The sequence below is a fragment of the Micromys minutus genome, assembly GCF_963924665.1.
Source record: "Micromys minutus genome assembly, chromosome: 20".
Lineage (NCBI taxonomy): Eukaryota > Metazoa > Chordata > Mammalia > Rodentia > Muridae > Micromys > Micromys minutus.
In genome coordinates, this window is record NC_137955.1 from 23709984 (window position 1) to 23721028 (window position 11045).

Below are 11045 nucleotides of genomic sequence, written 5' to 3' on the forward strand. Positions count from 1 at the left end.
CGTGGGAAATGAGACCCTGCTTGGGAGTCAGCTGGGAAAGATGGAGAATGGTTATGGGCTAAAAACATCACCTGGAAAATCAGGAACTTTAGACTTTTCTACGGTTTTGGATAGTACAGACAACAACACATTTCTTAGTTGCCTGAAGAAGAAGACAGCAATTATAAAGCTGATGACCTCGAGCAGTTAAAGGACCAAGAGTGAGCCCTGGTTCTGCTTACAGGCTCCTTTGTTATTGGCTGCATTCTAGACAGAGGAATATGGACCAGACATTATTTCCTTTGTCTGAGCAGTGTCCCTCTCACAGCTGGAACTGTGAACCACACGCTGGCCATGTGTATGTGCTTGTCATCTGAGTTATAGATTACTCAAGGAGTGCTCTCCTGCCTAGGGAGTGTGGAACAGGACATGACCTTGTTCATATGGAACTTAACATAGATTTTTTAAAAAAATGTTTCAAACAACCCGGTCACCTTGTGGCATCCAAGTTGACCATTCAAAAAAGCTCTCTGAGCATGAAACCCAACAGCAGACTTCTCATATCATGCCAAATGCCAGGACCATATGAGCTGAAAGCCAAAAGAATATCCCAGAAAGAAAAATGGTCGGTTGGCCTGATAAACTCAGAAATGGGAAGGAGGTAAGGAATGAGTGAGTTTCTCTCCAAGAAGCATACGTACAACCTCCGTGTTAATTTGGTCCTCTACATTAAGGTGATGAACAGCATCTCCATCTTTAAATGGAGCCTCCTGTAACAGGATGCCTTGCAAGCCTCTCAGCAAGTTATGGTCCAACCTTCACACCCTCACCCTCAGAACCTTTAGAGTCCACGAGCCTAATGCAGTCGAAGATGTTCTGAACCTCCAGGTGTTCTTGAGTACAGAGGAGAACAACAGAAAACTGTCACAAGGCATATATAACTCTCAGATTTGGAGCAGGTGCATTGACCGCCACCTCCTGTCCCAACTCTTCCTTCTTTGCGTCATTCCCGGGTTTCATTATATTACAAAGGACAGGCTCAGACTCGTGCTCATCCGTCTCAGCTTCCCAAGTTGTTGGGACTGGCTGACATTGGGAGTTCCCTGCTTGCTGTTGAGCACCACTCTCAGACCAGGCATCAGATAGCCAGAGCTTAAGTGTGCCACCATGGCCTGAACTACCGGTTCTTAAAGGTTAAATACAAATGCTACCAGTAAAAGGGAACAGGGCTAACAGAGCTTAATTATTCAGTGAAAGTGTGCATTTAAGATGGGGACCAATTACCCCATAAAGACCTCACATACCAGAAGGGTCAAGCTACCCATCAATGATACTTAGGTATATGTGGAGAATTAAAAACCTACTGTCAAGGTTTTACTGACAGCTTTGTCACACCAAAACCAGAATGAGTGTGGTGGTGGTGGCTGCCATCTGGCCAGTAGATGGCAACCTTTTGACTGAAATTGGGCGTGGATGGTCCAATCTGCCCTCAGGCCAAACTACATCTGGTGATGACAGTCACAACGTTTGTCCCTGTCATACCCTCCCTCTCCCCACAATAAGGGATAAAGGTGGGAAGTAGGGATAAGGCTTGAACCAAGCCTGATGGGTTGCTTGTTATAGAGAAGACTGATTAATGACATCCTCACCATGCAAAAACCCTAACAACCTCTAAAGGAATGAATGAATGACATGACCAAAGGAGAAAATGGATGTGTTTCCAGTGTAGAAAGAGATATTTAAACTGATAACTATCAAGAAATACTGTTTTATGCTCAATTCAATTGGTGAAAATAGAAAGGGATCCTACAACCTTAGGGAGAGTAAGTAGGCCCATAGAGTGAGCATTTAACTAGGAAAACTACTCTTTGGAACATGAGTTGAGAGGAAAGCATTCAGGAAGACTATGTCTTTACCAATTTCATTCTTAGGTACATGCTAAAATCATGGATATGTGTACAGGCACGTGTAAAATCCTAATAGTAAAACTCCACCCCAAGCAAAACAGGATACAACTTGCAAACTATTGAAAGAGATGAATGGACAAAACAGTACACACTCACAGGAAGTGCTACGGAGTAGTGCAAAAAAGATTACAGCATTGTTTCCAGGGCAAGCACATCATGCCAACTTGACATTATATAAAAAGTAATTACTAGATTACTATAGATGCCCTGATATCCAATAAGGCCTATACTCTCCAGATCTTTAGAACGAACAGGAAATGCTAACACACATCCATATTCCTACATACAACAGGATGCAATAGACAATCTGAGCAGAAGAGGAGAAGAGAGGTTCTGCGGTAGACCATGCAATAGGCATATGCCTCGTTGCTAGTTTTAAAGTTTGTTAGAGAGCTCACTGATATTTGAGATGTGATCAAAACAAGTGCTTCAGAATATGTGCATCCATGAGGGTAAGGCTGAGCAAAGATTGGCTTCACTTGGGTTGTGAACTAGGCCAGAATCTACAGCACATTCACTGGGTCACATTGTATGTAATGGTATGCCAGTGGCCGGCATGGGCTGTGGCATTGCTGTCTCACCTCTATGGGTCAGGTTAAAACTGATGTTGACACTTCTCTTCCTTAGGTTGTTTTCAGCTGTGAGAGTGAAGTTATATGTCTCCTGTGAGTCTTCAGTGATTTTCCAGCTATGCCAGTTTCTGTGCTTAGAAACTTCATGTCTTCCAGAGAACCTTAAAAAACAATGGGGAAAAAAAAAGCAAGACAGCAAAAATACGGTTTAAACGCTTCCATCAAAGCAGATATATCCTGATTCTTTGGGACATTAAAACCATAAATTCATTGATCTGTCACTAAAAAATACCAACAATGAAACTGTCTCAATAAATTTCTGTATATGATGAAAGGAGGGTGATATAGGCATCAATTTATCTATTTGAATGTTCTTAAAAATTTAGAAAAATTGGGGAAAGTCATATCAACAGATAAGGCTATTTTAATGTAAAGATACACAATCTATTATTCTTATTTTTATTGTGCATCTTCAGAGTACATCAGGTGGAAGGATCTATCCCTGGGTAGACACTAAAAGATTTTCTTGTGATCCTGGAAGATGGTTCTAAAGTATTGGTACACATTTTCTGAAGTGTCTAGGGATATCTCTTTCTGCTCCATGTGTCTTCTTTTTATGCGTTAGAGATTTTATAAAGACACAGTAATATAGGCTTAATTTTAAGGGCCGGAAGAAAAGATGTACCCAGAAGAAAGGAAGACACACAAGACTATGTGTGTCTCCTCTAAGGGTGCCACATGACCATTAAACAAGGAAGACCCTGCAGATGATGTAACCAGAGCAGACTCACGATTCATATAAAATGTAGTTTTGGAAATGTTGCTTAAACCAATCCAACGCCGTATCTATCCCAGGTTCCCACGAACAGTTCAAAGTCTTAAAGTCTTGAGTTTCACAGGAGAAGTTCTTAGGTTCCTCAAGCACTTCTGTTATTACACGGGAAAAGATGAAAGATCAAATTAACCCCTTTCATCAAATGACAAGTCAAAAGGAAAGTTCTGTCCTGGGGTCTCCAATCACAATCCCCCAAACAATGAAGGGGTCAAAAGATGGAAGTCAGCAAATCAGTAGCCCCAGAGAGGCTCTTTGGATGCTTCCCCGTGTTAGTCTCTCCTCATTCTGGGGTATCTTAGGCATAAATAGTCTGTATTGTGCATGGGGTTGGCATTGTGTCTATCTAAAGGAGGGCTGGTGTCCCATGTTGATCTGTGGCAACCAGGCTGTTAACTGGTTCACTTCTACAGTAGGGAGCAGAGAGTCCTGGAAATGGCAAAGCTCCTCAAAAAAATGTAGAGTTGCTTCTGTTTCCAGAGCCTGGAGCAGAGGATTCAGATGGTGGGAGCATCTAGGCCTGGAATTACCTCCTACAGCAATAGTGAGGGATGTTACAGATCCTGCGCTACGGTCTAGGTATTTGAAAGTTGAAAGTAAACACAGAAGCCCACACAGCACAGGCATGTTGTGACCTAGAAAAAAATCAGCACGTTCTCACTTCCACTGAAGCAGGCCACTCTGTTAAGAACACTCTTAGCCACTACTGGTAAACTGATACATTGTGGTTAGAAGTCTCTCATATTCATGGATTCTCTAAATCATTACTATGCAATTTCCAGAAATGACCAAGAGGAGAGGCCTAGCCAGGAGACAAGGTCATCATAGATCTTTGAAGCTTTGTGCACCCCCTTTCTGTAGTTGGCTGACTGACAGCAGCACCCCTCCCTCCATGATCCGGAGACGATTCCAGTTCAGCTGAGAGGAGGCAAAGAAGGATATTTTACAGTGGTTAAGTCATAAACTGAAATCTCTTTAATACCATTGGTTCTAGGAATAAAACTGATACCAAAGGCCATGGATAAATAGGATATTCTGGGAGTCCTGCTGCTGCCTACTATGTTCAGAATCTCCTTTTGGAAAACTTGTGAAAGCAAAGAAAACCAAAACCACGTTTGAATATGCTTCTTTGCCTTCTGGTAAATGAGAAGGAAGGAGACCTAACACAGTGGTTCTCAACCTGTGAGTCACAACACCCGCAGGGGTCCCATATCACATATCCTACATATCAGATATTTACATTATTACTATAACAGTAGAAAACTGCAGTTGTGAAGAAGCACTGAAAATAGTCCTATGGTTGGGGGCAGGTCACTACAACAAGAGGAATGGTATTCAATGGTCACAGCATTAGGAAGGTTGAGAACCACTGCTCTAATACTTACTTGAGACAAAGAGAACAGTACCAAGTGTTGTTTTGGTAGCATTCATGGCTTGGCAATTGATGTTTGTCCCTGCGTTGCTAAGGAAAACTACATTATTCAATTTTATTAATGACACGTGTGAGTCAAGTTGTTCTCCATAGAGTGGCTCTTCTTGCAACTTACAGGATACATTATATACATTCTCTCCATACATCACACAGATGGAGACATTGGAGCCTTCTTCCAACAGTTTGTCTTCAGGAAATATTAATACTGTATCAGGTTCAACAGAAACTTGTTCTGCAAGACAAAAGGCCTTGGTTAGAATAGTACTCAGATTTCAAGACACACTCACTTCCACTACTGTAGGTAATATGGTTTTATTCTACTTTCTGGGGAAAATAGCAGCCTAAACTTCCATGTGATTCCTTTTGGTAGGGGGAAAACAATCCTCTCCACCGAGGTACCTTGTGTCATATACTGTCCCAGCTAAAACAGCATCATTATCGCTTCTGGTTATTGTGATGTTGCTGTTGTTTGAAATTGCTCTCTGTGGGGCTTCCACCACTCAGGAAACCCTTCATGAAGTGTTTGGGTTCCTTATCTCAAGTCATTCTCAAGACCTCTCAACAGCTAGATAGGCAGGGACTTGGAGCTAAGTTTGCTTAACTCGTCAGTAGTAAAGGCATATTCGTATCTCCTAGGTCTCTGTGATTGTCAATTTGAAATTCAGAATCCCTGGGAGATCCTCTATTGTCAATTGGAGTGTCTGGGAGATGAGTCTAGAGTGATCATATAGATTAGGTTAATCAAGATGGAAAGACTTTGTCGCTGTGGTTGGCACCAGTCCCTGACTGGGATCCTGGACTATAGGAAATGGAGAACATGAACCGAACACTAGCACTTCTGTTTCCTCCTGGCTGGTGAGATGTATGTGATCAGCTGTTGCAAACCCAAACCAACCTGACTGGCCTGCCATTGTGGACTGTACGCTTGGAGTAAGAAATCTGTCTCTCTCTCTGTCACACTGCATCATATCCCCTCCTCCTTCCCAGAGATGCTGCTCACCCAACTCCCAGTCTTCCCTCCTGTGTGACCTTTGACATATGAAAGTCCTAAGGGCTCTCCCTCTCAGAGGAACTTTCTCTCTCCTGCCACCTTCTCTAGTGTCTCCCTCTAGGGGGCCTTCTAAAAGAATCCCTCCCACTCCAACCCCACCCCTGCTTCGTCACCTCAGCTCTCTCTTGAGCCTGATGTAACATGGCTGGTGTCCTATCAGGCCACCAGGCTTTGTTATTGCTGACCTCACCTGTGCCAAGTGCATAGCTCTTCTGAAGGTTTTTTTAGATCTCTAAATGATTCTACAGAACAGTCACAGTGGACAACCAGCCCTCAGTTACAGTTTTGAGGAGTCTAATCAATTGTACAAAGTTGTTTATGAAGTGTTTACTTCTTTCTCCCACTGTTGTTGGGGTGTTCAGAGATGGGATTTCACTATTTATTCTTGGACAGCCTTGAATTCTCTATATAACCCATCCAAGATGACCTTGACTTTATCTTAACCCCTGACTCAGACTCCTGAGCACTGATATTATGAGCCAACACACTTGGATTTCTTACTATCTGTCTGCATTTTTCAGCAGTAGATGTAGTTGTGAAGTGCATAGCCTATGTAGGTTCTTTTTTTCCCTGTACATAATTTATGATGTCATTCATGTATGTATCTATGAAGTGGGGGTAAAAATGAAGCCTATTTTGGGTGTTAATGTGATAGCTAAACCAATGTCTAGTGTGTACAACGGTTAGTACACTTAATTTTATTATTATCAATGTATGCACTAAACTAGTCCTGGGTTAATGGGTTGCCACTTAGAGTTAATAAATTTGCATCAATGATTGGCAGAGGAACTGATTATATTGGTAGAATTTCATGTAATCCAATGAAGAATAGAAATGCTATTGCTATAGATCTGGCCTATAGCCAAATGGAACACGAGAAGCTATGGTAAAATCCACAACAATGTTCAATGATCAAAATTAAAGGATAACTAAAGTTATTTGTCCAAAATTCTATCACAATAATGAAAAACTGCTTTATTCTCCCCATATTACTCCCTGTTTCTAAATTGAGAATTAAAGAACCATAGCCCATGAGCTAAGTCAAGCCTGCCATCTGCTTTTATAAATAAAGTTTTATTGACACACAGCTGCCCTCATTTGTTTACACATTGCCTAAGCCTACTTTATGAAGACAGAATTTAAGGTAAATGTGTTGCATATTTGGAATATGAATACAGAATTATCTTATTTACATAATTACCTCAATGGAGATATTTAGAGGTAAAATTTCAGACATCTAAATCACCTCAGGGAATTTAAAAGCCACTTTGACCAAAGGAAAATAATGCCGTATCAATTCAGAGTCTTTCAAAGGGGATGAGCATCCTCCAGTTGATTACTGGTCTGAGTTACAGTAAATCTGGTGATTCTCGGAGCCACTTCCCTTATAACCACTTCATTTCTTACCACTAACTTTTTTCCAAGAACTCCAGCTGCTCCAGGAACTCTTTGGAGGGGACTTGGCATCATCTACCATAGCCCTTATTCTTATGAAATGTGTGACGCACTCCAAAGGGATGTCAGATGTCCAGTTCCAATGCACGGCTTCTTTGTGCTTCACAGAGGTGCTATAATTCCCCTGAAAAATAAAGGAAAATATCTGTAAATATACATTCATTACAATCCTGCAACATAGGTTAACCTGAGTTACTCCAGAATGTCTACCCTACTTTAATCCCACCATCTAAATTAAGTCCATTTCTAACCCATCACTCCCTTGGTCTGATGCCTTGGCAGTGGCAGCTATGCCCTCCTGTGTGCTCAGTCCCCATGACTGTCACATTCTCTAGGGGTCCATACATATCAAGAGAGAGAGGAGAAAAATCATTCAAGATTTGCATCAAAGATACGAGACAGACCATGCTGGTCACATTCTAAAAATCTAGTTAATTAGAGTACTGACTTTTGAAAGTAAGCAACATTTATTGGTATTTTTAAATTTTCATTTTAGTTCAGACTAGCTAAATCTGAGTGAACAGGATAATTCTCCATGTCACTCCAGGAACATTAACATCTCCAAGTGTCCCCCGTTTCTTCTTTCCCATCTTTCCGACATAGTGGCCAGATGGACCACATCGCTCCATTAAGCTCCAGGTGTCAGAACCGTAGGCCCTAGAGACACCTATCAAACAGCATTTTTATGCTTCTCTTTGACCTTACTCAAGGTAAACTGGGTCTTAGTCTTTCTAAGGCGTTGAAATCTCAGGTTGCAAATTTGATCAACTTCAGTGGTGCCATGACTTCTTTCTCCACTTCTCAACGGCCCCACAGTCCGGTTCCCACTAACTTGAAGGTATTTCTCTACCCAACACTTGAGGGTTTAGAGCATCTCAGTATCTGCTCACGAGGCATTGTTGGCTTATGTCTTCTACCTCCCTCTGCACTAGGAATTTGCTGTATTATTGGAGCCCAGAACATTTTCTATCTCTTGCATGAAGTCTTCTTAAAATATCTCAGTGTTGAAAATAGAACCCAGTGCCTTACACATGATTAGCAAGGGCTCTTCTGCAGAGCTACACCTAGAGAATTTCTTCCCATCTCTACCCACCACAAAACGCTCTTGGACTTTATCTATGATGCTGGCAACAACCCAAGGGAGCTGAGATTACTATTTTTCTTTGACTCCCCCATAACTCTAGGAATTAATTTTCTTCAGTGTAGCCCTCCACAATCCTTGCCCTACCTCGAAGTCTGTGCTGGATAGTGTCATGCCAACTTAACACAGGCTATAGTCATCTGAAAAGAGGGAAACTTAATTGAGAAATTTACTCTATAATATTGGACTGTAGGCAAGCCTGTAGAACATTTTATTAATTAGTGATTGATGGGAAAGGACTCAGCCCATTGAGGGTGGCTCCATCTCTGCGCTGGTGGTCCTAGGTTCTATAATAAAGTAGGCTAAGGAAGGTATGGGGAGCAAGTCAGTAAGCTGAATTCCTCTGCAGACATCAGCTTCTGCCTCCAGGTTCCTGTTCTTTGTGAGTTCCTGCAACTTTGTTGATGAACTGTTACATGGAGGGGTAGGCAAACAAAATAAAACAACAAACAGACAAACAAACAACAACAAAACCCCTCCAAAACAACAAAACAAAACAATCAAAAAAAAAAAAAAAGAATAAAAGAAAAACCCTTTCTTCCCCAACTTGCTTTTGGTTCAGTGTTTGATCACAGCAATAGTGACTCTAACTAAGACACACTCCCTGCAGTGGGGGAGTGGAGATGCCAATCACCTTGAATCTCCTGGGGAAGCTAGTGGGAGTCTGTACTCTTATACCTTAGTGTAAATGATAGGTCCTCAGTTTATGGAGCACAGTAACCTCATATCACACTTGTAGGTAACAACTCTTACGTTTTTGCCCTGCTGAGATCACCAATCTTAAAGCATGTACACTGCAGAATTCACTCCACTGTGGGATGAGAACACTGCGGTCTACCCAGTACGTTCAATTGTGAGCCTCCTTTCTACTCTATATGAAATAGAATTTTTAAAACTGTTAATATTTTATATCAGCTCATTATTTTGCTTCACTTTTAGATCACAAAACCTATTTCCGTCTGTCTTGCTTTTGATATCCTGATTCATGAAACTTTTGTTACTTAATGAACAGCCTTTAGATATTACATTTGAATATTCTTAAATCTAAAGTAAATACTCGTCAACAACAAGAAGAAAACATCTCGGTATTCTTATTATTGCCTTTGTTATAAACACAATCCGAGTGTTCTACCTATTTGCTTGGGTGGTCTTGTCCTGCACCCGCCTGCCCCAATCTGTCTCATACGCTCTGAGCCCACATACTGCATCCTGCCTTCAAGCCTGGCAGCCCCCTACACCCCTCTCTCATGGCCTCTGATGGTTCCCATTGGGTTTTCCCAGAGATCTTGCTCCCACCTTTCACATTAAATTAACTTCATCTTCTCTTTCATATTTTGGCTCAAAGAATCTAAACCGTGGGAGAAATTAAGCCTAACTCCAACAATCACACATTCACTCATGACCCTTACACCCCACACGAATGTAGAACATCCCATTTGTGTGCTCAGCTTTTAGATTCCCCGTTCCTTGCATTATGCCTGATGCAGGTCTACATTCCAACACTCTGAACTGAGTTATTTAGTCATTTGATTAATGTGCAGTGGATCATGTTTCCCTATAAACCGTGTGGATTTTATCTAACCTCAATTTACACTCTGTGGTCTTTATAGCCGTGTCAATGAAGAAAATAAGTTTGGACTATGTCAGTCAAATCAGTGATTTAAAAAAAATATTGTGTCAAATTTTCTTTGTCTTGTTTTCAGTCATTGAAGTGGAAAGTTGAATACAGCCCTTGCAGACATTAGTAGGTTACAGAAATTGGCACACACAGAGACATAGAAATATATCTGAGGTCGCTGACTCATTGCTGAGGCATGAGTCCTACCCCTCCATGATTCACACCACAGGCCTCTTTCCAGGCTTGAGCTGCTCTTCTGCCTTCTCTTGCTATTAAATAAGAATATAGGCACTCTCTTAGAGGGAGGAACAGAAGTTCGACCTGGGGCAGTGCCGTGTAGTGTGCCTGTCAGCAGGGATCTGAGTGTCCAGCACTGTCAGGGAGGTGCCCTATTCTAACTCAGAGCATCTAGGTCAAGGTGCTTTTCCTCTGGCTTGTCGGGAAGTGCAGTGAAGGATGAGACTCTAAGTTGCCCTCTCAGCATGGGTTGTGATGGGATTCCTGGCTTGCACAACAAAGAACCGCTCAAGCAAAGAAGAATTTCCAGAAGGAAGTGTGCTCTCTCCCTTAACTGAAGGAAGATCTCATGTCTCTCCTCAACTTCAGCTACAAGAGGAGTCATACCAGGGCATCACCTAGCCATAGCATGCGACTGTCTTCCCTCTCTGGCCATGGGGATGAAGAATGGGGACACCCCTCTGCCACTCTCAACTGAAGTGCACACAGATATCTATGCACTGTTGTTTGTCTCTGTTGTGTTGGGGTTGTGGCCGCACGTTCTTGAATTCAGTGAAACAAACAGATGGTGAAATAGTCCACGCTTTGAGATCTTAACTCCTCACAAATTACAGAATAATTTCTGCTGCTTTCTTGTTCAAAGAGATATTTCGTGAAGCTAATAGGAAATCAGATTTACGAAAGAAAACAAAGAACGAGCCCCACTTGTTTCGTGACTAGAGTGCCTTGCCTCTCCTAATATGAGAAATAATATAAACTGT

At 41.8% G+C, this 11045-nt stretch overlaps 1 protein-coding gene across 1 annotated transcript in view; it reads right to left on the reverse strand.

Moving 5' to 3' along the window:
- The window catches only part of OSMR (oncostatin M receptor), a 57897-nt gene that overhangs the window by 23549 nt on the left and 23303 nt on the right, over positions 1–11045 (reverse strand). Inside the window, exons 4-7 of the mRNA XM_080933879.1 lie at positions 7241–7412; positions 4736–5014; positions 3310–3445; positions 2528–2679 (exon numbers count right to left, since the gene is read on the reverse strand). Coding sequence (XP_080790005.1) covers positions 2528–2679; positions 3310–3445; positions 4736–5014; positions 7241–7412 — 739 coding nt within the window. The remainder of the gene's footprint in view (positions 1–2527; positions 2680–3309; positions 3446–4735; positions 5015–7240; positions 7413–11045) is intronic.